General features: G+C 42.1%; 1 protein-coding gene across 3 annotated transcripts in view; it reads left to right on the plus strand.

The window, feature by feature from the left end:
- Positions 1-27,907, plus strand: part of pcca (propionyl-CoA carboxylase subunit alpha) — a 343,070-nt gene that overhangs the window by 74,795 nt on the left and 240,368 nt on the right. For all 3 annotated transcript variants that reach the window (XM_078546056.1, XM_078546057.1, XM_078546058.1), the window contains exons 5-6: positions 6,903-7,016; positions 7,542-7,595. In XM_078546056.1, the coding sequence (XP_078402182.1) occupies positions 6,903-7,016; positions 7,542-7,595 (168 nt within the window). The remainder of the gene's footprint in view (positions 1-6,902; positions 7,017-7,541; positions 7,596-27,907) is intronic.

Here is a 27,907-nt window from a genome sequence, read left to right on the forward strand (position 1 = left end):
CAGTGAGTGGAGGATAGTTACACAATCCAAATTAGGTGCTGAAAATGTAATCCCAGGACTTTATAGCAGTATCATTCTATGTCTGATTGACGGTGGAATTAACCAATGATCTCCAATCTAGCCAGGGTTACTGGTGTTGCAACATGCAACCATTTTGTTTTAAAGAAGAGAGACAAAAAGTAAATTCTGCACTCCAAGGAGTGTGGTTCTCAGTTGTATTACTGAGGCAGCTGGGCTTTCTGTCTCTGCGTGCCACATTGCAATTGCCGGAGATATTCACTATGATGGGCACCTTGTTGAGGTCTGCCAAAAGATTAGTTTCCAGTGGAAAATTAGAATGAAGGTGGAGTACATGTTGCTTGGGTTGTGTGGGTTTACTGTATCTGTATAAATCGGCCCTTCAGTATCTGCCCACTTTGTGGCAGCATCTAACTGTGATACGTTGGGGTTCAGTCTGGGTTCAGCTCAAGCTGGCCCTTGTTTTTTCTTATTGCCGTTAGTGGGATCTTGCTGTTCGCAAATTGGCAGCCGCATTTCCTACATTACAACAGTGACTACACTTCAGAAGCACTTCATTGGTTGTAAATGCATGGGGAGGACCTGAGGTTGTGAACGGCACTATATAAATGCAAGTCTTTCTTTAAGGATTACTGAATATAGCAACCTAGAAATGCCTTTGCTTTTGATTAAAAGCTTTTGTCCTGTGGGTGATCTGCTTCTAGACCTTCATCGCCAACGACACCCTGAGCTGGTTGCTAAGAATGCACAGAAGCAGAGTGGGTGCAATTGTTAATTAATTTCAGTCTGACCTTTGCTTGGGGCTTTCTCACATCAATGCACCCAAGACTGGGAACCCAGTACCACGGTGAGAGGTTCTATCCCCCGCTGCTGCTCTATTACACCTTGGCTCTATCAGTTTGCTGCTCCTCCATGCCGTCTCCACGTGGTTTAGCTGCTAACTAATTTCTTGCTGTTTTTCAGAATTAGTGCTAAGTGATATTACGGGTATTTTGAAGTCGAATAATTATGTGGTTTTCACGCAGCTTTGTTAGTTTTTTTTTGTCAGCTGTGGCTCTGTGGATAGCACTCCTGTCTCTGTGTCAGAAGGTTGTGTGTTCAAGCCTCACACGTGGAGACTTGAGCACAAAACGTAGGCTCAGGGAGTGCTGCACTAACGGAGGTGCCAGCTTTCGAATGAGAGGTTAAACTGAGGCCAGGTCTGCCCCCTCAGGTGATTTAATAGTTTCCAGCCGCTATTCGAAGAACAGGAGCGCTGTCCCCTGTGTCCTGGGGCCAATACCTAGTATGCAATGAACAACACTAAAACAGATTACCTGGTCATTTATCTTATTGCTGTTTGTGGGAACCTTGCTATAGGCAAATAGGTGTTTCCCTACATTAAACATTAGCTACACTGCTGAAGTACTTCACTGGATTTGATGCACTTTGGACAGCCTAGGGTCGTGAAAGGTACCATATAAATGTACGTCCTTCTTCATGAAGCCTGCAACCCTTGTTAAACCTTGTCGGTAAATTTCATCAAGGTAATTGATTGGTGACAGCCAAACTTGGTCCTTTACTCAATTATTGCCCATATATGCCAGGTCTTGTACAGGGGCAACCACTACATATTGGCCCAGATCTTGCAGTCCCACATTTGCTGCTGTTGAGGGTCACAACGGCACTACAATTTCCAGCAATCTGATTTATGCTGAAATCTGGAGGTTATAGTGGAGTCCAATGGTGATAGCTCTGCTGGGACTGTCATCTGGGAACTTGGGCTCATTCCCCAATAGTTATACAACGTTTTATGTAAATTTTTCGGGCTGTTCCTGGTAGGTACAGACCTTATTCCTTTAAATCAACAAGTCTGTGAAAATACATCCACTGCTCTGGCTTCTTTCCTCCCCCCAACCTTACTGCGCCAATGACTCCACTCTCCCACCACACCCCTAGCTCCTCTACCCCCATCCCCCCTGCAAGCCTGCCTCCATTCTCTCACCCCTGGCACTCCCAAACCCCTGGCTCTTCAGTCCCGCCGATGTCAGATGCAGCACTTGATGGCATGTGGGGGGGCTGGCTGCTGGTGGTGGTGGTGGTTTGAGGGGGGTGGTGGGGGGGGAACTGTAATTAAAACTTATAAACAGCTACATTGCCACCATCATAAAAGAAACTCCAAAGCATCAAGAAACACGTAACTGTCTTTGAGCAGAACACAGACCTCAAGGGGCGTGTCTTCAGTTTGTGACTTCAAAAGTGGTTGTGTCTTTGTCAGCAATGCGCTGCGCCATTCAACCCCTGCGCTGGCTTCCCCCTTGGACCTATGCTGCAGTCAGGAGAGCAGATTCCTGCTGCAGCCTAGAGCCAAGATGGGGTCATCCTTCAATACACAGTCAGCGGTGAACACCTTCGCTTCGCCATTAACAATATCCGGGCCAATATTACAAGCAGAGGTCCTGAATAATTGTTTCCTGGGGGAGTTTGAAATAGGTTGTCTTATAAGGAAAGATTAAACAGACTGGGCTTGTTTCCATTGATGTTTAGAAGAGATAGGGATGACTTGATTGAAGTATATAGGATCCTGAATGGTATTCATAAGGTGGACATGGAAAGGATGTTTCCTCTGGTGGGTGAGCCCAAGACTAGGGGGTACTGTTTTAACATTAGGGGTTGCCCTTTTAGGACAGAATTGAGGAGAAATTTTTCTCTCCAAGGGTTGTCTGACTTTGGAACACTCTGCCTCCGAAGGCGGTGGAGGTGGGGTTGCTGAATATTTTTGAGGCGGAGGTAGATAGATTCTTGTTAGGCAAGGGAATCAAAGGTTATCGGGGGTAGATGGGAATGTGGAATTCAAAACACAAACAGATCATAATCTTTTTGAATAACGGAGTAGGTTCGAGGGGTCGAGTGGCCTACCTCTGCTCCTATTTTGTATGTTTGTATAGGTGTTACTGGCCCTGCTGTCAAGCTGACTGATATCAGTCAACCTTAAGCACAGAACTGGGATCAAACCCAGAATCTTCCTGAGCTGCAAAGATAAATGCTGCAAGGGGCTGTCCACCCACCTGGATTGTCCTTGAGACTCCAGAAATTAAAGATTTACCCATAGGAGCATCCTGTGGGTGACCCAGGAGAAAAAGAAAATCATAGGGTCATCAAAATTCTCTTTGAACACTTTCATTTACTAGTTATAAACAGATTGGAGATGGACATGGGAAAAGGTATTTGAGTGACAGTCAAGAATCATCCAATCAGGTAATGATGTGTCTTTGTCCAGTTGGTGTGGGAAGGTGGGGCTGGATGACCAAGTGGGGGGAGTGTGGGATTCGGGGCCTTGGAGGCAAAAAGTCATGTGATGGAACCTGCAAGAATATCTCCAGCCAGAGTTGGTAAACCTACTGCTACACCAGGCAGTGTTTTTTTTTTTTACCCCCACTGAGTGATTAAGCAAGCTCTGCACTTAACTTTATTAGTAATCCTCTTCCATAACAATCACTTATGTTTATGTAGTGCCTTTAGTGCAATTAAAAGTCCGAAGGCACTTTACAGGAGCATTATAAAGGAGAATTTGACAATGAGCCGCATAAGGAGATATTAGGGAAGATGCCCCATAGCTGGTCAAAGAGGAAGGCTTTAAGGACTGTCTTAAAGGAGAAAAGAGAGGTAGAGTCCAAGAGGTTTAGGAAGGGAACTCCAGAGCATAGGGCCTAGGCAGGTGAAGGCATGATCAGCAGGGGTCAGTGCATGGGCCTTAGCTATTCACAATGTATATCAATGATTTAGATGAGGGAACCAAAAGTAATATTTCCAAGTTTGCTGACGACACAAAACTTGGTGGGAACGTGAGTGGTGAGGAAGGTGCTAAGAGGCTTCAAGGCGATTTAGACAGGTTGAGTGAGTGGGAAAATGCATAGCAGCTATAATGTGGATAAGTGTGAAGTTATCCACTTCGGTAGGAAAAGCTGAATGACAGAGTATTATTTAAATGGTGATAGACGGGGAAATGTTGATGTACAAAGGGACCTGAGTGTCCTTGTACACCAATCACTGAAAGCAAGCATGCAGGTGCAGCAAGCAGTTAAGAAGGCAAATGGTATGTTGTCCTTTATTGCGAGAGGACTTGAGTACAAGATGTCTTACTGCAGCTGTACAGGGCCTTGGGAGACCACGCCTGGAGTATTGTGTGCAGCTTTGGTCTCCTTACCTAAGAAAGGATATACTTGCCATAGAGGGAGTGCAGCGAAGGTTCACCAGACTGATTCCTGGGATGGCAGGATTGTTGTATGAGGAGAGATTGGGTTGACTGGGCCTGTGTTCACTGGAGTTTAGAAGAATGAGAGGGGATCTCATTGAAACTTATAAAATTCTGACAGGGATGGGCAGACTGGATGCAGGGATGATGTTTCCTGTGGCTGGGGGTGGGGTCTAGAACAAGGGGGTCACAGGTTATGGGGTAGGTCATGGATGGGCAGACTGGATGCAGAGTGATGTTTCCTCTGGCTGGGGGTGGGGGTGGGGGGGGTGGTTTAGAACAAGGGGGTCACAGGTTATGGGGTAGGTCATTTAGGACTAAGATGAGGAGAAACTTCTTCACTCAGAGGGTGGTCAACCTATGAAATTCTCTACCACAGGAGGCTGTGGAGGCCATGTCACTGAATATATTTAAGAAGGAAATAGATTTCTGGACTCTGAAGGCATCAAGGGGTATGGGGAGAGAGTGGGAGTATGGCGATGAGATAGAGGGCCAGCCATGACCATATTGAATGGTGGAGCAGGCTCGAAGGGCTGAATGATCCACTCTTGCTTCTATTTTCCATGTTTTTATGACCACCAGTGGTAGAGTGATTAAAATTGGGGGATGGGTAAGAGGACAGAATTGGAGGAGTGCAGGGTACTCAGATGGTTGTATAGCGGGAAGAGGTTACAGAGGTAGGAAGGGGTGAGACTAGGGGAGGGATTTGAACACAAGGCTGAGGATTTTAAAATTGAGATGTTGCCAGACCAGGAGCTAATGTAGATCAGCGAGTATAGGAGGTGATGGGTGAATGGGATTTGGCAGTGGACTCAGTAACTCAGTGTTTGGTGGGTGTAGAAAGGCTACAGTGTGGTTTTAAGTAGGATTTGCCTAAATCCATTTGTACTATATTTTCTTGTTCTAAAACTAAAAGAAAGGGCTTTTACCTCAGGTCTCTTACACAAATATTCCAGTATATCTCCTAGATTTAATTGATATTAAGAGCTTATATGACATTTTTCAGAATTCCCACATAAGACCCCTCTAATAGATGCAGCAGGGCAGTGAAATAAAACCAGGAAATTGCCAGTGAGATATGTGTAACTCATCATGCAATGGAAATGTTCCTAAATTGCTTCCTGATGGGATAAACTCCCATTGAGTAAATCTTGCTAAATGCCAGTACCCTTCTCTGAATGTAGCTAACTCCACATTTGATAAAAAGCGCAAACTGGATATGGAAATGCACACGTCTTTTCACTTCTGTATCACTCAAAAAGAAAATAGACTGTCTGGCCATTATCTTGTTGCTGTTTGTGGGACCTTGCAAAATGTGCAAATTGGCTGCTGTGTGTTTTTTTAAATTTTCAACAGTGCACTTCAAAAGCACTTTATTGTTGTGTAATGCACTTTGGGTCATCCTGAAGTTGTGAAAGGCACTATAGAAATGCACCTTCTTTTCTGTTTGAAGATGTGATCTAGCTGCTGTAGCTGTTCCCCTAGTGAATTTTTTTGTACCCATTAAGGTGAAGGGTGTTTGTGTTACGGAATGGAAAACCCCTCCTATCATGGCACCCTTACTGGGTTTGAACTCAGGCCTTAGAGGTGCAAACAAATGTCTCAGCCATTGCGCTGAACAGTTTTCAGGTAAGATAGTTCTGAAGATCAGTCCTAGAGCAAAGGGGGGCAGAATTACACTGCTTACTGTTTATAGTAAAACCATCAATCTGGTTTTTTTTTTAGACATAGAATAGCATACTTTTAGAGTAGTAAACAGCAGAAATTTTTACCTCCTCCCCTCATCCTTTTAGTTGTTTAACAAAGATTGCACTAAGTTTGTCACCATTGTTATAAGTTTGAGAATATTACTTTCAAAATTAATTGCTACAATTCTTCTGAGTAGAATTCAGCTTGCACATGTAGCAGTAATTCTGGATGGTAAAGCACTCTAATGAACGGACTAACTATATTAAATTCAATAACGTTCTGCACTTTTAATTGAATGTTAAATTGCAGATAGCTCCCTCTGCTTCTTTAATCTTATAAAAAGAATATGGGTGTGGGTGAAACTTTTGAGTCAGTGCCTGCCTGGATAAATAATTCCCTAGATTTTCCGGTTCACGTGCAACGATATTGAACTCTTTAGACATTGGCCTTAATTTGTGCATGTTGCTGACCTGATGCTGTGCAGGGACATTTGGAGCATCCCTGCATTGAATTCACTCTAATTATCTCCAACATCCTGGGGAGCCTGCTTAGAAATGGCCATGAGTGTTTGTTATTCAGTACAATTTTATTAACTGCCTAGGCTACATGTAATCATCATTTGTATTTCCAAACATTCAAGGCTATAGAAGCATTAAATGGCCACAGTCATTCATTTATATTTAATTGCAATTAATTTTAACAATTGATGTGCTGATTGCCCAGAATCAGTCTCTTGTGTAACAGTGCACTTTAAAAAGTCACTTGCTGATTTTAAAATCATTTTATAGGTATTGCAGTGCATTTATTGTTCAACAAACCGAAACACAATGTGGGTAAAGAACATGTTTTAAATCTCGTCGAAGTCACCTCTTCCAAAGCCATGCGTGAATGTAAAATATAAGTTAATTATTTTCGCTTGAGAATATCCTGTTGAAGCAGAATTTTGCCTTTGTTCCTGCAGGTTCATGTTAAAATGGCAGATGAGGCCTCCTGTGTTGGACCAGCCCCCACCAACAAAAGCTACCTCAACCTGGATGCCATCATGGAAACTATTCAAAAGACCGGTGCCCAAGCTGTGAGTCTGAATGTGCTTAAAGCCCATTGCTGCTGCTTGTATATTCCTCGGGAAACAGCAGAACTTGTAAAAGAGTGACTATCCTCTTCCTGTTTAGTTCATGTGACGCGAGTTAAATTGCAAGCTTGATTGGTACTGGAAATCAAAGGCTCTGTAGCATCTGGCAGTGCCTGTCACTGATCCTGCAGGTGGCTGCAGAATTCAGCTTTTCACACCAGGGAGTAACTTGAGTTCATTTCATAATTTACTTTTATTTATTATTATTAAAAAAAATTCTAATTAATCTTGAGCACTGAATTAGCATTCCCCCCCTTAATATTTGTTGTAGTAATTGTTCCTTAAGCTACTCACTCTGCAGGAAATCAATGAACATTCGCATTGCCAATACACATGGTCAGGCAAACAATGCGATCAAATTTTCTTTCCTTGTTTCAAGCGCTGAATAAGATAAATGGTGATAGACTTAAGATTAATTAGGAGCTTAAAAGATTATATTATATATGCCTTCTGCTTTTTTTGTCTTAGGTCCACCCAGGATATGGGTTTCTTTCAGAAAACAAAGAATTTGCCAGACGTCTGGTAAGTTTCGTTGTTGATGTCCCCCCCTTGCTGTTGATTAATCTTGCGGAAAGGATAGACATGGCAGTTCGCCTGTGAGTAACGAACATGTGAGTTGAGAGAGAGGGGCCTGATTTAAAGCAAGGCTGAAACCTTCACAGTGGTGCTGTTGATGACTCAGCTGGCCTCATCAGTGTGTATTATGATAACTTGAGAATTCTGGCTTGATGAGATTCAACTGAAAGCATGGGGGAGAAATTACATGAGCCTCGCTGACACAAGCAGCCCTGAAAAATGTTTAAATGGCATAATGATTCTCGAAAAATCAGCGATTTCAAAGAATAGAGGCCATTTCTGAAATTACACTGCAATCCTGTTCCATAAAATTAACCCTTCAGCTCTGTTAAAAGTTAGCGTATCACCACTTTAACTTTCAATGCTCCATGGTGCGCATATAAAACCTCAGAAGGGCATATGCTATTTAAAACCCCTTTTCATTTTATCCATTTGTTTTCTGGTCCCCAGCACAGGGGATACATAAATCAGTTCAATGTTTTAGATTGTATATATTGTAGGAATTCCCCAGTTTATGACCATTATAAATTAAAAAAAATCTGTTTGAACCACTGAATGTTTGTTTCAATGTCGTTTAAAAGCCATTTAAACCAGGATAAGCCCATTGATTTAATTTAAGGTTTAGTTCAATTGTATAAATATAAGATACCCTTGACTGATTAGTAGCTTAAGTGCAACTTTTGATAAAACTAATTGCTCATAACTCAACAATGTAACAGGAGGTTACAACATCCAAATTTTCTGAGTCTATCTATCTGTATTTGCAACATTTTATTCAATGTATTTCTTCAAAGCAGAAGTTGATGAAGGATTTTATTCTTATTTTAATAAATGATAAATATAAATGGTAAAGAGCGCAGCTGTTCGTCTATTGTAATATGGACATGCTCCACTGGCAGATAGTGACCCTCTAGGTCAGGAGGCGTCATTACAGCACTTCCACTGACGAACAAGCAGAGGCACTCAGTCACTAATTAATGCAGAGGAGCCTTGTTATTGTCACTTTCAATTTGCCAGCCTAGAATGTGACAATAAGCAGGAAGTGACGCTAACTGAGCTTCATTGTAATAGTGGTACTAATCCAGCATGGTCGTGGCTTCGTTGAGGAAATGGTCTGAATGCAACGTTATTTTTGCTTTAAACAGTGCCTGTTACGTGAGTTTTGCTTTCATAGAATCGAAGGAGTCCGTTCGGCCCATCGAGTCTACACTGGCTGTTTTGAAGATTGATCCAGTTGGTCCCACTCCCTTGCTCTTTATCCATCTTCCTGCAATATTTTCTCCTTCAAGTATTTATCCAATTTCTTTCTGAAGTGCACTATTGAATGTTTCCACCACCCTATCAGGCAGTGCCTTCAAAGTCCTATTCATGCATGGTGTAAAAAAAAGTTTTCCTCATGGTTACCTCGGCTCTTTTCCAATCACCTAGAATCTGTGCCCTCTGGTTATTGACCCTTCAGCATTTTTCCTTATTTTTTTCTACCTAAACCCTTCATGATTTTAAACACCTTTCAAATCCTTTCATTCCCTTGTCCATCCTTCCCTGTCTCTTTAACAGCCTCCAGGCCTACAAATTTCCAAGATCTCTGCGCTCTTCCACTGCCCACCATTTGCAGCTTGTGCCTTCAGCTGCTAAGGCCCTAAGCTCTGGAATTCCCTCCTTAAACCTCTCCCTATCTCTCTGTCCTCCTTTAAAGCCTATCTCTTTGACCAAGCTTTTGGTCACCTGTCCTCTAATATCTCCTTGCATGGCCTGATGACAGATTTTGTTTGATAATTGCTCCTGTGAAATGCCTTGTGACGTTTTCCTGCTTTAAAGGTGTTATATAAATGCAATTTGCTGTTGTTGCTATGATTGCAATCCTGTTTTTTCAACAAAAAAACTTTCATTTGGATAAATTTTTCTGTTCGTCAAAGTGAGGGATTGCTGGAGTTTGGAAATGGAACATTAATATTTGAGCAGCCATTGTCAGCATCAGTCAGCTTTGGATCTGATACAGCATGGATGTGATGTTGATTAAAAGTTGTTCTATTCCGCCTTAAGAATGTGCCTCAGTGGCAACTTCTGAAGAGAGCGTCAGTTTGATGTTTGCCACTTCCAACATCAGATATCTTACGACTCGCCTGAGTGAAATTATATCAGCGCTAAAGGAGTTTTGTGATGTAGATTAAGGCTGCCCAAACTCATTTCGTGTGGAGGTTCATACAGATAGAGGAGATGTATTGCAAATTTAATAGTGAACACAAGAAATAGGAGCAGGAGTAGACTATGTGGCCCCTTGAACCTACCCCACCATTCAGTATGGTCGTGCCTGCTCTTGAGCTTCAACTGCACTTTCCCGTCTGCCTCCCATATCCCTTGATCCCCTGAGAGATCAAAAATCTGTCTATCCCAGCCTTAAACATATTCAGTGATGGATCCACCCACCTTCTGGAATAGAAAATTCCAAATATTCACAACCCTTTGATTGTACTATTGACAGTAGTGAATACTTCTGTACACTTGATTAGCAAACTCTAGTAGGCTGCGTACAAAGTACACATTCTGGGGACTATGCTAATGTGCATTTATGAATGGGGGTCTTGTGAGAGCTACATTTAGGTCAGATGTAACAACAACTACTTGCATTTATTTAGCACTTCTAACTCGGTAAAATATCTCAAGGTGCTTCACAGGAGGGTTATCAAACAAAATTTGTCACTGAGCCATAGAAGAACATATTAGGACAGGTGATCAAAAGAGAAAGGTTTTACAGAACGTCGTAAAGGAGCAGAGCAGCAGAGAGGTTTGTGGAGGGAATTCCAGAGCTTAGGGTCCAGGCAGCTGAAGGAGAGACTGCAAATGGTGTGGAGATGGAAATCAGGGATGTGCAAGAGGCTGGAATTGGAGGATCGCAGAGATCTCAAAGGGTTGTATCATTCTAATTCCTCATTACACTACAGAGGAGCCGCAGTACAGATTTTGTGATAGTGAAATAAGGAGCTGTCATAGATACTGACCACTGCAACTGTGCTTCCAGTTTTTCTAGTCAGTAGCTCATATCAATTTTGTGCGCTTACACATGCACGCAATTCATGAAACCAATGATTACAATTAAAAAAATGAAGAAGTAAAGAAAGCATGTGCATTTGTATGGCACCTTTCATGACCTCAGGGCACCCCAAAGAGCTTTGTGGTAGCGAAGTACTTCTGAAGCACAGTCGCTGTTGTAATGTAGGGAAAGAAATACACTTGAAGGATATATAAACACAAATAATAGTCATGCCATGGTGAGAATTAAAGAAGTTAAGGTTAGCATTAAAGGAAGAAGTTCTTAAAGTTACCACAAAAAGAGTTAAGCCTGAGGATTGAAGGTATTTTAGAATTCAGTAAAGGAGGACTAAGAAATTGATAAAGAGAAATGGGACATGAGAGTGGACTAACAAGATAAAAACAGATTGTGAAAGCTTCTGTAGATATGTAAAAAGGGAGAGATTAGCGAAAGTAAACCTAATTTCCTTGGAAAGAATTACAGGAGAAATTATAATGGGGAATAAGGAAATGGCAGAGTCATTAAAAAAATACTTGGGTCTGAATTTCACGCCCCCACCAGTGGGTTTTTGGGCGGGGGAGCAGGGGGAGAGCATGAAATAGGATGAATGGGCTTCCCTCTCAGTGATTTTATGCTAGGGCGGGTGAGGCCTCAGACGGGCAGCCTGCCCTTGCCCCCTTTGAGGCCCTTAAGTGGCCAATTATTGACCAGTTAAGGGCTGTTTCCTGCCCAGCCTCAATGTTTAGGTTGGCAGGAGGATTTCCAGGGTCTGGGGGTGAAGCCCTAAAATGATTGGGTTTAGGCCTCGGGCAGGAAGGGTGGGGTGCTCCTCCATCAGAAGCCCCCTTCTAACTTTGGGCATTCCAACCCCCAGCCCCACGGCCTCTCGCCCGACACCCCAATCCTCCACTATCCACCCCCCCAGGCCTTCTCTATCTTCCTCGCCCTGAGACCCCGAAAACTAATGTCCGCTCCTGGGACATAAGCTCCGTCGACTTCATGAAGTCCCACTTCTGTCCATTGCACCTTCTGTCGCTGCAGGGTCCAGAGAGCTGCTGGCCAGCAGCTCTCTAAGGCGGGACTTCCCTCACTCCTGATTGAGGCGCGGAAGTCCCACCCACAACCAATTGACTCTCATTCAAGTGTGAAATGGCTGCGGGGAAGACAGTGTCAGCAAGGATGTGTTCCCACTGACTCTTATCCTGGCCTTTGTATCTGTCTTCACGGTAGAAGAAACAAAAATGTTCTGGAAATAACGGTGAACCAAGTGTCCAGTGAGAATGAGGAACTTAAAAGAATTAGTAGTAGTTAAAAAAACAGTACCATAGAAATTGTTGGAACTAAAAGCTGAAAAATCCCCTAGCCACATCCTAGTGTTTTAAAAAATGTGACTACAGAAATGGTGGATGCATTGGTTTTGACCTTCCAGGATCCATCAGATCCTAGAACCATCTCTATTGATTAGAAAGTAGCAAATATAATCCCACTATTCAAGAAAGGAAAGAGAGAGAAAATGGAGAATTTATAGGCCAGTTAGCCTGACATCAGTAGCAGGCAAAATGCTGGAATCTATTACTAAGGATGTGACGACAGGGCACTTAGCAAATCATAAAATGATTAGGCAGAGTCAACACAGATTTATGAAAGGGAAATTGTGTTTGACAAATCTGTTAGAGTTTTTTGAGGATGTAACTAGTATGTTAGATAAAGGGGAACATGTCGTGTAATTGAATTTTCAAAAAGTAAGGTGTCACACAGGTATTTACACAAGATTAGAGCTCATGGTGTAATATATAAGCTTGGATTGAGCACTGGCTAATGGACAGAAAACAAAGTAGGAATAAAAGGGGATAATTTCAGAGTTGACAGGCTGTAACCTGTGGGGTATCACAGGATCGGCTTGGGCCTTTGGTCTTCAGCTATTTACAATCTATATAATTGACTTAGATGAGAGGATAGAGTGTAACGTGCCCAAATTTGCTGACGATTTAATGTTAGGTGGGGAAGTATGCTGTGAGGTGGATGTGAGGAGGTTGCAAAAGGCATTACACAGGTTTAGTGATTAAGCAGGGATGTGAAAGATGAATATAATGTAGAAAAATTAGTGAAGTTAGCCTTAGTGTTTGTAGAAAACAAAGAAAAGCAGAATATTTGTTAAAGGTTGAGAGAACAGGCTGCGGCTCTTTTCTCTAGACGGGAGAAGGCTGAGGGTTGACCCGACAGATGTTATGATAATTCTGAAGTGGTTTGATAGGGTAGATGTGGAAAATATGTCTACACTTACAGGGGAGACCAAATCTAGGTGGCATGAATATAAAATAGTCACTAATAAATCCAAGAGAAACTTCTTTATTTAGAGAGTTGTTAGAATGTGGAACTCACTACCATAAGGAGTAGTTAAGGCAAAAAGCATAAATGAAGTTAAAGGGAAGCTAGAAAACACAGGAGGGAGAAAGGGTTGGATGAAGAGGGACAGTAGGGGGCTTGTGTGGAGCATAAACGCCAGTATAGAGCTGTTCTGCCAAATGACCTGTTGCCATGCTGTTAAATTCTATCTAATACCTATAGTATGTTACAAAATTGTAATGCAGATTAAGAGGTCAGATGGAATCATAACCTGCAGAAGTGAAAGTGAAACATGTATTTTAAAGTAACCTCAGTTGTTTGGAAACTCTCCAATATACTATTCACACCTGCAATCATTGCTGTTTCTTGTGGCAGCTTCTGCACCAGCTTTTGCTGCTGAGGTTTTGTAATTTTCTCTCGAGCCATTTTCTCCCCCCTGTCCATCGGGACAGCTTCATGTGGCTGAAAGAGGAGGACAGACATTCACTTTGTTGTGTAACTCTCAATGATCACCATTAAAAGGTGTGAAAAACCCCCACAGAAATTTCATTTGCCACTGCCTAATGCAAAAGAAATGACTTTTAACTAGAATTTGTCCACAAAACATTAAAAGATATGTAAAGTCCAGTTGAAAAAGTTGGGTCTTAGAACAAAAATTGACAATGAACATAAGAAAAAAGAAATAGGAGCAGGAGTAGGCCAGTTGGCCCCTTGAGCCAGCTCCACCATTCAATGGCTGATCTGATTGTGGCCTTAACTCAGTTTCCTGCCTGCTCCCCATAACCCTTGATGACCAAAAATCTGTCCAACTCAGCTTTGAATATATTCAATGACTCAGCCTCCACTGCTTTCTGTGGAAGAGAATTCCAAAGACTAATGACCCTTTGAGAGAAGAAATTCCTCCTCATCTCAGTCTTAAATGGGAGACCCTTATTTTGAAACTGTCCTCTCGTTCTAGATTTCCTCAGAAGGGGAAACATTCTCTCATCATCTACCCTGTCAAACCTTCTCAGAATCTTATATATTTAAATAAGATCACCTCTCATTCTTCTCAACTCCAATGAGTATAGGCCCAACCTGCTTAACCTTTCCTCATAAGACACCTCCTTCCAGGAATAAACCGAGTGAACCTTCTCTGAACTGCTTCCAATGCAATCCTTACTTAAATAAGGAGACCAAAGCTTTTTTAAAATTCATTCAAGGGATGTGGGCATCGCTGGCTAGGCCAGCATTTATTGCCTATCCCTAATTGCCCTTGAGAAGGTGGTGGCTGACTTCTTGAATCGCTGCAGTCCATGTGGTGTAGGTACACCCACAGTGCTGTTAGGGAGGGAGTTCCAGGATTTTGACCCAGCGACAGTGAAGGAACGGCAATATATTTCCAAGTCAGGATGGTGAGTGGCTTGGAGGGGAACTTCCAGGTGGTGCCCATGTATCTGCTGCCTTTGTACTCTAGGTGTGGTCTCACCAATGCCCTGTACAGTTGTAGCAAGAACCTCAAATAATGGGAATCAAGAGTCCATTTTACATTTTAAAAATAATAGTTTTGGTAACTTTCAACATTCAGGAGCATCACTATTTCGTTTTTTTCCCAATCTGCTTAGAAGTATGAATCAGTGCAGTTCGCCCATTCGTTCAAATTCTAGATGTCTTTTTAACACTGATCAGTTCACCTCCTTCCTGTGTCTATGAATGCTGCAACTTACTTTAGTTTCTTGAATCCTCTAGAGTCCTCTGTATACCCCTCAAGGTTCTTTGGGTATCAGTGTTGATCCAAAACCAGCAGAAGATGCATGTCTTGATTTCCATCAACAATATACTTTATTTTACTTCTTATCTGCAGGATGTGGGTGTCACTAGCTGGGCCAGCATTTATTGCCCATCCCTACTTGCCCTTGAGAAGGTGGTGGTGAGCTGCCTTCTTGAACCACTGCAGTCCATGTGGTGTAGGTACATCCACAGTGCTGTTATGGAGGTAGTTCATTTCTTTTAGGCTTTGTAGCGGTTTGATACAACTGAGTGACTTATGAGGCCATTTCAGAGGGCAGTTAAGAGTCAACCACACGTAGGCCAAACCAGGTAAGGATGGCAGATTTCCTTCCCTAAAGGACACGTGAACCAAATGGATTTTTACGACAATCGATAATAGTTTCACGGGGCAGCATTTTCCCAACGTCACTGCACGTCGTTTAGATTTTCAGTTCAGCCGGCTGCACGCCCGTCAAACTGTGAAAGGCCTATTAAGGCCATTTAAAACCTAATTAACTCAATTTAATGAGCTGCCCGTCCAACCTTAAGGTTGGTGGGCAGGCGGAGGGCCCAGGCAGCCTTCGCATTTTTCATGAAACCTCATCCATGGGCGGGATGAGGTTTCATGAAGTGTTTTAGATCTAATAAAAATTTATACATTTATTCTTTGAACACTGAAACAAATCTCCCTGAGGCACAGAGGCGTCCGGGCGCATGTCATGATGGGCGGGCCTTAATTGGCTCGCCCACGTAAAATGGCGGCATGGACCCGATCGGGGGCGCCAATCGGGTTCTCCCCCCCAAAACCCCCCCCCCCCACCCCATCCCAATGGGGGGAAATTTCTGGCCATGGCTACTGAGAGTAGTTTTTAATCCCAGATTTTTTTTTATTAATTAAATTGAATCCCTGTCCTCAGAATGTTAGCCTGGGCTTCTGGATTACTTGTCCAATGACATTACCACTATGCCACTGCCTCCCCCTCATGAAATATGGCCTGATTTGAGATTAGTATACACGTTAAGGTGCTAAGACAATTTAGATTCACGCTACCTTTTGACATTTAGGTATGTGCTGCCAAAATATAGAACGTGGTTCTCTCAATTAAGAAAAATCATGGATAATACTGGGATGGTGGAACTTTAATTGGTAAACAATGACTTTGCTATTTTTCAAAAGGTTTCTAACATAGTTTGATAGTCTACAGTTCAATATTAAACCTTAAACTGAGTTTAGATTCTTGAACCCATTCTATAGCTATTGTAGTAAACTAGAGAATAGCAAAACTAACATTATTAAAAGACCGTGACATCTTTCATGTAAGTGCTTCACTTGTATTCTTTCAAACAGTTTAGTGACTGTTTCCAGTTTTAGTGCTTGTAATAATAATATTGGATCATTGAAAGGCTCCTGTAAATGATAACATATTAATATTGGAAGCCATGCAGAATGATGCAGAACTCCAGTCAGTACGCAACTTTCATCAGTTCTTTGTTGTAGCTATCACCAGGGTGTGGAGACATTAGAATGTGTCGGGTTAAATGGAAACATTTAAATCATCCAGTGAGTATTTTCCTCAGTGCACTCATTAAGCAATGGCAAGTCTATGTTTTAAGCACAAGTCCATGATTTACATTTCATTGCCTTTGTCCAAGAGTTGTTTCTAAGCTTGATGAATATACTTGTATTGGGAATAAACAGAGTAGAAGAATTGAAAGGCAAATACCCTGCCGGGCTTTTCAGAATGATCTGCAGTTTCCAGTTGATCACTGATTAGCAATGCGTGGAGCAGTTTGGAATGCAAAGTTAAGGAACACAAAAGTTACCACAGGTAGGCTATGTTATTAACTCCCCCCTTTTTTTGTTGCTACCTTTTTAAAATCCCGTCTTGGGCATTGTCCGGGAGTTCCGCTGGTTCCCTGTTAGTGTGAGAATTGCAATGCATTAAACACAGGGAGATGAACAATACTGGGTTGCTTAGCCCCCTCCAACTGTTAAGCAAAGTCTCTTTGTTATGCAAGGAGTCCTCGAAGAAACAAAAGGCTTGATGGGCTTTATAGCGCCACAGGGTCAGATTATTGTTATTGGGATCCCTGTGAATATTTGCTCTGGGATTCATTTCTTCCCCCTTTGCCTGATTGATACCAGCTTCTTCAGGGTTTAACGGAAGGCTGCAGCAGACAGTACTGAGAATAAATTCTGAAGCGAGAGGCAGTGTGTGAGCCATAGGATAATATATTGTTGGCCAACACTTGGATCAGGTATGGACACGCTGCTTAGGAAATTAGTTATTGCAAGGATTTTGCAGTCTTGTATTTTGTCATTTTGAAATCTCTAAGTGCTTTTGTGATAGCTTAAATTTTGATTGAAGCATTATATATTTTATATGATTCCATAATTGTACGGCACAGGAGGCCATTCGGCCCTTTGTCCTTGTGCCGCTCTTTGACAGAGCTATCCAATTAGTCCCACTGCTGTTCTTTTTCTCTAGCCCTGTAATGTTTTTTCTTTCCAACTCTCAATTTATTCAGTTTTCTTTTGAAATTACTATTGAATCTGGTCCCACAGCCCATTTGGGCAGCACATTATTTAATTACAACAATTTGCTGTATAAAAATTGTTTTCTCATCTCCCCTCTGGTTCTTTTGCCAACTGCCTTAAATCTTGCCTTCTGGTTACTGACTCACCTGCCACTGGAAACAGTTTCCCCTTATCAAAATCCTTATGGCTTTGAACACCTCTATTAAATCTCCCCTTAACCTTCTCTCCTCTAAGTGGGAATATAATTATAATTAATGCCAAGCCTGTTCATGTGATACATTCTAAAGAGAAGGAATCTTTTCTCATAGCCACCTCCACATTGGGAAAAACCTTTAAATGTAAAATTATATAGCGCCTTCGAAACATTTTATGGGTATTTTTTGTTAGGTTGAGACTTCTTAAAACAAATTAATTGTCTCCCTCTCATGTCTGTTGAGAGGAGAGCTTATAATCTACTCTTAACACCAGTTTCTTTATGAAGCCATGAAAAATAGCAGAAATGCAAGAGAGGCGTCTAGCCTTCACTTCATTCTCTACTATACCTGAAGGACACGAATGATACCTTAACCAAAAGAGTTAAATTATGAGCTCAGGTTGCATGAAAAGGCATGTATTCTGTCAAATATAGAGGATTAGGAGGTGCTCTAATTGAAGTGTTTAAGATGGTTAAAGAAATAGATAGGTTAGGTAGAGAGAAACTATTTGCTCTGGTGGTGAGTCCAGAAGAAGGGAACATAACCATAAAATTAGGGCTAGGCTGCTCTGGGGAAATGTCATGAAGCATCTTCACACAAAGGATAGCGGAAATTTGAAATTTTCAAATTTGAAATTTCCCCCACCCATTCCAAAAATAAGCCTTTTCAAGCTGGAGGGTCATTGAGGATTTTGTTTGGCAAGGGTATTCAGGGATGTGGATCCAAGATGAATAGATGGTGTTAAGATACAGACCAGCTGTAATTTAATTGAATGGTGGACTAAGCTCAAGGGACTGAATGGTGCACTCCTGTTCCTGCGTAATTCGCCTGGACATTCAGCAAACTCAAAGAAGTGTTTATACCTGCAACATCAACTGTGCAATGAGACTCAAATACTTACCTCCTTTAGTTCGTAGGTCAGGATTCCAGTTCCTGATGAACTTCCGGTCTCCCACACATGCACTGGCCAGGAAATGGCCACACATATGCAGTTCGGATGTTTTGCATTCTTTAGGCCGGGAATGACACTGTGCACCTGCGCAGAAGGGGCAAGAGTAAACAGTGCAAAGAGGCTGGTCAGATGACCTGAGATGGAGCACCATTGTAGTATGTGTCCCAGGGAGCAGAATCTGGGAGGGGGACAAGGAGAAGGTCCCAAACCAGGGAGGGGGACATAGAATGGTCTGAAAAATAAATCCTAGGTATGGGATAAAAACAGGGTTCAGAAATAGGTCCCCTTAAATGAAGTTAAAGAAAGGAGCAGAGAATTAGGCTCCAAATTCAAGAAAGCTGCAGAGAGCAGACTTTAAATGAAATGGGTATGAGAGGAGCCCTGAAAATCCAAGAAGGCAGCTGAAGTTGGTGACCCTGTGCTGCAGGCCATTGGGGAAAAAGTATCCCTTTGGACTAGTGGTGTTCTGTTGGCATGGCCGAAGACCTGAAATTGTACTTGGAAGGTGAAGCTTGAGTGTATTCAGAGATCCGGGGAATAGGAATCTTGGAAGGTGAGATTGAAACCCTACGCGGTGAGTCATTGTTGAAGTTATCTGAGTAGGAGTGGCTTTTGGAGAGAATTCCAAGGTGAGATCTTCAAATGTGGAGATTGGAAACCTTTGTGAGAAAGACAGAGTTTCAGTGAGATTGCTTGGCTCACAGTCTGACAAATGCCTGGGTGGGCTGTTGAGAAATCTATGGACTCTGTTTTGGTTGCATCTGTTAACTATTGTGTAGTGTGGTGTGTCCGACTACAGTTCGCCTGTTAATTCACATGTACCTCATACTTGCCCTGAGTATAAGATAGATATTGTCAATTGTTTTATCTTTCCGAACTTGTACAGTGAAGCTTAGCTTTGTTAGTTCAAAACCCGTGGAACCCTATTCACTGAGTAAGTGTCTTGAATCACAAACTTTATCTATTTTAAACAAAACGTTATTGGACCCTAATCGGATCTCCCCCAGACCTGGAGTCTGGTCAAGGATCATAAACAACTGACTCATGTTTCATCGACGGAAGCCACCTGAGCTACTGAGTGTCTCCAGCTGTTTCTCTGTATGTTTCAGCTCAAGAATCATCTGTATTATAAACTTATGATTTGAAAAACAAGTGGTTCTGTGGGCTGATAACCAGTTATATTCACCATTCTTTGTATTGGAAGGGGAGCAAAGACATGAATGTGAAAGCCTGAAGGAGAATTACAAATCTTGGGGGCACAAAATCTACTTCTGTGGGGAGATTTTCGGATATGTCCCCTTCTGCGCCCCAAAGTTTCTTGCCCATTTTCCAATATTTTGAAATCTGTGATGAATGTGGACTTTGCATTTTATCATCTAAAAAGAACACATTTGTTGAATTTTCTCGAGCTTGTTTTTTTTAACCATTTGGGAACAAATATGTTGTTTTCTTCCTCCCAGTTGCAGCCAATAATCTATTGCTGGGAGAAAAAAAGTTTTAATCGGTCCTTTTTTAAGATTCCTAATAACAAGTGGAGGATTTGAAATTCGTTTTTAACCATGGAATCATTATAGCAAATAATCTTTTGCTGGGAGAAAAAAGTTTTTATTGGTCTTTTTTTTAAGATTCCTAATGACAAGTAGAGGATTGGAGACTTGTTTTTGACCATGGAATCATTACAGGTCGGGCTGTAGGAAGCAAATTTAGAATTGTGCACCTTCCTTCCAAAAGTAACCTCCTCCCCTTTGCTGCAAGGATGAAGCAATCTGTGTATTTTTTGGGGGAGCTAGGACTTTGCTTCCTGAAAAAAAATAATGCATTCTGGAAAAGAATGAACTTGCATTTGTATGGTGCCTTTCCCAGCCTCAGGATGTACAAAAGTTCTTTACAGCCAATGAGGTTGGAAGTATAGTCAATGATGCAGCGCGGCAGGCGATTTGCAAGTGGCAAGGAGCCAAAAGCAGCAACATGACAATGACCAGATCATCAGTTCAGGGTTAAATATTGGCCAACTCTGGGCAATGTTAAATAGTGTGAAATGAATTGAAGGCAATGAATATAAGCATTTGGAGCGATGTAAAACTGGCTGCTGTTTCGTTATCACCCATTTACACAATTGTAAATAGCATTGCTCACATTATTCATTATTGACTGATTTTTAAATGATTTTTAAATGGGAAGAAAAACACAAATGGATTTTCAATAGGCCAACCATCACTCCCAAAAAGCTATCACAATGCACTCTCCCACATGCAACCAGCCCTTCACCCCAGTTGGCAGGAAACCTGTATCCCCCTCACCCCATCCCACCTTCCAAATTCCTACCCTCCTACCTTACTTAAGAGGAGTTTCTCTTCCAAAAACTCTCAGTCCATACTGACCTACTTCCCCCAATTTCTTTTAATCATGTCTTAAATTCTTTCACTTCAGATATGTCAAAGGAAAGTGAATTAATTCCTAATGAATCATAAAAAGTTGGCTGCGTTTCCTGCCAATGCTGTGCATGCTGAGTTTGCGCGTGTTGATTTATGATGTCATTTGGAGCGATGGTGGGCAGCGGCCAGGACCAAAGATGGCACTGCTGAAATCATCACATTTGGGTGGCAGCGCCCATTTAACATGCACTCGGAGCAGAATTGTGAAATGTGTGATTTTGAATCATCCAAAACAAACTTGGTTTTGCAATAAATCCTCATCCTTCTCGAGGGAGTGAATATTGGAAGCAAGAGTTAAGGAGGTTAATTCTAAGCATGAGACATTTAGCAGCTGAAAAAACAGATGCCAATTTAGGAGCAATGAAGAATACTAAAGAGGCCAGAATTGTAGTAAGACACAAATCACAGAGGGTTGTACAGGTTGGAGGAGGTCACAGAGTTAAGGAAGAGAGTCGGATCTGGGGTAGGTCAGTGAGGTTTGTAGGGGCTGGCGAAAGTATCAGAGATAGGGAGGGTTGTAGAGGCTGGAGAGGGTGACAGAGATAGGGAGGTACAGGAGGGCTCCCCATGGATTGTGTCAGAATGTACAGGGGGTCTCCGGGGAGCATTTCAGTATTTTAGGCCATCCCTGGGGATTGTGTCAGAATTCGCAGGGGGTGTGACCAGGGAGTGCATCAGTATTAACAGGGGATTCCCTGAGAGTGTTTGAAGGAAATCTCTTCCGGCTGGTGGGAAGGCAAGACCCCATCCTCAACCCCCTCCTCCTCCTCACCCCCATCCTCCTCCTCTTTCTCACCCTCATCCCCCTCCTCACCCTCTTTCCATCTTCCTCGCCCTTATCCCAACCCTGCTCATTCCCCCTCCTCCTCCTGGCCCCATACCTTTCCTCCTCACCCTGCTCTTCACCCCCTTAAGAGACACAGAGTAAAGTGAAAGAACAAAAAATTTAATTAATTGGATAACACACATGAATGGCGTGCAAAGCCAGCAGCCAGATGCAGACTCTAATGGACATTTTGTGCAGCGCACTCCTCCCACTTGAAGACAATCACAGAGCAGTCTGGGCAGATCTTGACTTCAGACAACTTCCACCTACTGTAGCGCTTCCTCTACAAATTGGTTTTGGGTGAATACATATCATGTAGTTCAGTTTAGGCATTTTCTCTGACTAGTGGATTTGGAACTGTTGTGCTACCTATTTACTGTTGGGACAATTCTGCTCTCAGTGCACGTTTAAAAGATGCCGCTGGTGGAGAAACAAGGAGGGGAGAGCAGACCTCTCTCTCTGCACAGCTTTAAAAACCACCAAATTTTGAAATGCGTGATATTTCTGCTGTCAGCACACCCTTGTGCAGTGATGTCATTGGTGCATGTGCCCTCGGTTCCAGAACAGGCTGTAATTATGCATGTAGAATTTGCGTGTGGTGACGTCATTGGCACATGCACAACGTGATCCTGGCAGGCTGGGTGCAGCATAGTGACATCATTGGATTTCCGCGCATGCTTAGAGTATTGCGCGTGTGTAGAAGCGCTGTTGGTGGCCATCTTGTGTTGAGAGGAGTTAAAGTGTAAAAGGTTTGCATGCAGGTAAAGCAAGTAATTAAAAAGACAAATAGAGTGTGAGCCTTTATTGCAAGAGAAGTATTAAAGTTCCACTATAATTGTACAGGGCATTGGTGAGTCCGCACCTGGAGTACTGTGGACAGTTTTGGTCTCCTTACTTAAGGAAGGATATACTTCCATTGGAAGCAATTGAGAGAAGGTTCTCTAGGCTAATTCCTGGGATGAAGGGCTTGTCTTATGAGGAAAGTTTGGGCCATATTCATTGGGGTTTAGAAGAGCGAGAAGTGATCTTATAGAAACATATAAGTTTCTGAGGGGGCTTGACAGGATAGTTACTGAGAGGATGTTTTTCCTCATGGGGGGATCTAGAACTAGGGGGCACTTATTTAAAACTGAGACGAAGAGGAATTTCTTCTCTCAGAGGGTCATAGTCTTTCGGATTCTCTTCCACAGATAGCAGTGGTGGCTGGTACATTGAATATATTTAAGACTGAGTGAGACGGATTTTTCATTGTCAACGGTTATGGAGGACAGATAGGAGAGTAGAGTTGAGGCCACAATCAGATCAGCCATGATCTTATTGAATGGTGGAGCAGGCTTGATGGGTTGAATGGCTAACTCCTGCTCCTATTACTTATGTTTTTATTAATGAATAATTTTTGTACAATGCAAAAGAAATCTATTCCTGAGAACAGTCACAGTATTGTGCAGCAGAGAAGGAGACCAGTTGGTCCATCGTGTCTGTGCTGCCCCTTTGAAAGAGCTATCCAATTAGTCCCACTTACCCCTGGCTCTTTCCCATAGCCCTGGAAGATTTTCCTTTTCTGGTATTTATCCAATCCCCTTTTGAAAGTTGCTGTTGAATCTCCTTTCAGCTCCCTTTCCAAATCATAATGCTGGCTGCGTAATAGGATTTCTTTTCATCCCCCTCATTCGGCCGAGGACAGAATAAAAGAGTGAAACTAACTTAACTTGCTGAGAAAGTTGTGAAAGGTATTGGGGAGAAAGAGAAAACATACAACATATATTTAAGAAGGTCAGGAAGGAAAACAAAATCGGGAGATCCATAAAGATAGGCTGAGGAATGCAAGGAACTGATAAGGGTTGCATAGAGGATTCATGCATGTGATATTAGTGCAGTGATATTATTACAATTGACACCACGGTCTCTGGACTCGAGAATGCAAAATTCAGGCAGATTTCCCCCTTGATTGCTGACCAAGATCTTCTTGCCAAAAGGCATATGTTGGGTGAAGAGAAGACTAAAATTGACTGTGATGCCCCAGTGGTAGAATAGGTTGCCACTGCTCAGTGCTTATTGTTGAATAAGGAAAGCAGCCATGTGGGATGACAACAGTTTGTGTTTATCGCCTTTAATATAGTAAAATGGCCTATGACACTTCACATGAGCGTTATCAAACAAAATTTGACACCGAGCCATGAAAAGAGATGTTGGGTCAGGTGACCAAATACTTAGTCAAAGAAGTGGGTTTTAAAGAGCATCTTAAAGGAGAAGAGAGAGGTAGCGAGACGGAGAAGTTTAGGGAGGGAGTTCCAGATCTTAGGGCCTAGGCAGCTGAAGGCACGGTCACCAATGGACCGAGTAATGGAAATTGGGTATCCACAGGCAGCTAAAATTGAAGGAGCATGGAGACCTGGGTTGGCTGTGGTTCTGGAGGAGATTGTTGCACTTTCCTGCCTGTACCCCATAACCTTCGACTCCCTTGTAGATCAAAAATCTGCCTAATTCAGCCTTGAATATATTCAGTGACCCAACTCCACAGCTGTCTGTGGAAGAGAATTCCAAAGACCTGCGAGGCCGTGGAGGGATTTAAAAACAAGGATGAAAATTTCAAAATCGAGGCATTGCCGGACTGGGAGCCAGTGTAAGTTAGCCAGCACAGAGGTGAGAAGGCAGCAGAAAAACCACCATTCTAATCAGTGGTTTCATGGGTTTGGGAGCATAGCTGGAGAAACAAAATGCTTCTCAGCAGCACATTACTTTAATACTGCATCTCGTTTCTGAGAGTTAAAAAAGTCATAATTTCTGGTATGAGTTTGACACCTATTTTCAGTTGTGTTTCGGAGCTGAAGGAACATGTGACTTTGTTTCTCATCTGCCACTATAAACGTTAAGAATGCCAAAAGACTAACTTAAGCTAAACACTTTTACTGATGGATTTCCACAAGGCAGTCTCCAGATGTGACTTATGACTTTATGTTCTTGGGACTATAAAATGTGGCAGCGTGAAACACAAAGTCAGCACTGTCCAAAATAGCATGGCTGCTGGCAAGCCCAATTACCCAAAGCCTCATCCACTCTTCATCCACTGTTGCTAAGCAGTTTTACAAACAATGTCTTACTGGCCCCATGACTCTCCTTGTATTCTCTTTAAATCTGTTTTGAATGGGGGTGCTACAAAAGAAAACTTCCAGTATTCATATGCTGTTTGCTAACTTTTTTATTTGGCTGATATTTCTGTACCCCCCACCGCGCCCCCTCCCTCACCCATTCCCTTAGGATGTTGAGTCCCATACTGGACAGGGAGGTGTAGTAGACTGTGGGCAGGCTCTCTGCCTGTCAGACTGATGACTAATTTCCTCAAAAATCTTTCATCTTGAATTTTATAGTTTCCAAGCTTTGTTGGGACCAGTAAGTTTCCATCTTTCTCTCTAATGAGTGCAGATCAAAGGAAAAAAACATAAGCATCACATTGTTTTAACACCTCGACTCCAAAAATGCAGTCATGCCAAGCATTATACACAAAACATTGCTAATTAGAATATATGTAATTGTGTAGTCAGGGGTAAAGGCAGTTGCACAATCACATTATGACAGGTAGGATCTATTTAGGTAAGTTTTGTAGGGAACTAAGTGTTGGCAGTATATTTACGTGGAGGGTTTTTAATCAGACTAAATAAGGAGAAATCGCTTCCACTCGCAGGAGGGTTGGTAACCAAAGGGACACAAATTTAAGATAATTGGCAAAAGAACCAGAGGGGAGATGAGAATTTTTTTTACACAGCGAGTTATGATGATCTGGAATGTGCTGCCTGAAAGGGCGGTGGAAGCAGATTCAGTAATAACTTTCAAAAGGAAGTTGGATACGTACTTGAAAAGGAAAAGTTTGTAGGGCTCTAGGGAGAGAGCAGGGGAAGTGGGACTAATTGGATAGCTTTATCAAAGAGTCGGCACTGGTATGATGGGCCGAATGGCCTCCTGTTGTGTAGTACCATTGTACTATAATTGCTGACTATTCTTTTTGCATAGATCCTTCATCACGTTAAACTACTCTGTTGCAGCTGTATTGAGGATTTCCAACAAAGGCAGTTGGCTTACTTTCTATGTGAATTTATTGGATCATGAATTTCCGTACACTCCTACTGTCTGATTAACATCTCCACACCTTCTCCTGAACCGAATACTGTCTGCATGTCTCTCAGTACCTTCGCTCTGTCTCTCCTGAGGGCCTGAAATGTGTCAGATATGATCAGCAAATACTAATAGCAGAATTTGTAAGCAACGTTCGAGGTATTTTTAAGAAAGCAAGTGGATGCGATATAACTGTTTTAAGCAATGAGCATAGAGATAAATTCATCCAAGTGCATAGCAAATATTTTCAAAAACTCCTGTTCAGAGCTTTTGTAAACCTGTTGCCTGGTTTTAGAAAATGTTCATCGCATGGTAGCCCACCCCAAAACCTGACTGTGATGGAAAGCGGAGCAGCAGATCATCCTACTTTGCCTAGCCAAAGGGTATTTGGGCCAATTATAGCACTCTAATGGCTCTGCTGGCTGGGGGCAGGAATCTGCCGCGGTTGGGGTGAAGCTGGAATCTTATAGTCAAAATAAACATAATCATAACAGTACGAGTATGAGGAAAGCTTGCACAAGTTGGCTACATCTTTTAAGTTAATTTTTTGGCCACCACATTCTCCCATTTGCTGTTGATAATGCCTCTTCCTATTGATGGAGATTGTGATAGTACCAGCTGTTTAAAAAAAATGAGAAGTGAGAAACTAAGCCTAACCTTGGGGTTAGTTTATTTTGCATTTTATTGCCATGTGCAGTTGTACCCACAGATAATGCAAGTATTGATTTTTAAGAGGAGCAGGGGAGTTCTCCCTGGTGTCCTGGGCCAATATTTATCCCTCAACCAACATCACTAAAACAAATTATCTGGTCAGTATCATATTGCAGTTTGTGGGAGCTTGCTGCGCGCAAATTAGCTGACGCGTTTCCTACACCACAACAGTATTTATACCACAAAAGTACTCTATTTTCTGGAAAGCACTTTGGGGTGTCCAGATGTTCTGGAAGATGTTATATAAACACAAGTTTTTATTTTTAAGTGCAGGTTATTTATTTATAACAGAATATCATGAAGTGAGCCATAGTGACTGAATGGGATTGAACTGAGGAGTTAGTGTACAAAGTGAAACAGAAGATCTTGGGTAGTGTTGCAAAGCTGAATTAATTTGATTTTGATTTCTTTGTGGGCTGCAATTCAAAGCTAACAGATGGAAACGCAGAGCTACTGCCACAGAGAATGAACCAGTTTCTGTATCCTTCAGACCCTTGGGACTACAGCCAGCAAGCAGAGATATGACTTGTTACTTGCCTGTTTAAGACTTGGTTTTGTTAGTGCAATTCTTAATATCTTGAAGGGCTACTTAAAATTGCAGCGATGCAGTTCATTGCTTGTTCCAATGTGTGAAGTTGGCAAAAAGTTTCGGATTGAGTCAGAGTTTCAGTATGTCTGTGTTTGGGCAATAAATGACATCTGCTTTTAATTAGCAGTTTATATCTATTCTAAATGAGTTGCATTTCAACAAGGCTGAGGATATTAAGACAAACAAGCTAAACAGAGACAGTTAATGAAGTGACGGTAACTGTTGTCCAGCACAGCTAGGCATATGGCAAGGTGTTAAAAGCTTGATTAATTATTTGGAGTCTACTGTCTGTGATGCCCTCTCTGTTGTTAGTCTTAAAATGCATTTTCAATCTTGACTTCAGAATTACATGCAAAGACCTGTTGTAATTAAATTTTGACTGTTTAAACTCCCAGTTGCATCCTTTCCTGTGGCCATTTATTTAATCTGAAACACGAGCACTTTCTGCGTGATTTTGGTGTAGTCTGGAAAAGAACCTCTGCTTGTTGTGTGATATGGAAATGGTCCTGTGATTTGCAAATAGAGTTAATTAGAATCATAGAATGACACAGGGAAGAACGAGGCCATTAGGCCCTTTGTGTCTGTGCTGGCTCTTTGAAAGAGCCCTTCCTTTAGGCCACTCCCCTCCTCTTTTCCCCATTATCTTGAAGGTCTTTCCCTTTTAAGTATTTATCCAATTCCCTTTTGAAAGTTACTGATGAATCCCAGCGCATTCCAGATCACAGTTCGCTGTGTAACAAAAAATTCTCCTTATCTCCCTTATTATTAATTGTGCA

Source organism: Cetorhinus maximus, chromosome 7, assembly GCF_964194155.1.
Source record: "Cetorhinus maximus chromosome 7, sCetMax3.hap1.1, whole genome shotgun sequence".
NCBI lineage: Eukaryota > Metazoa > Chordata > Chondrichthyes > Lamniformes > Cetorhinidae > Cetorhinus > Cetorhinus maximus.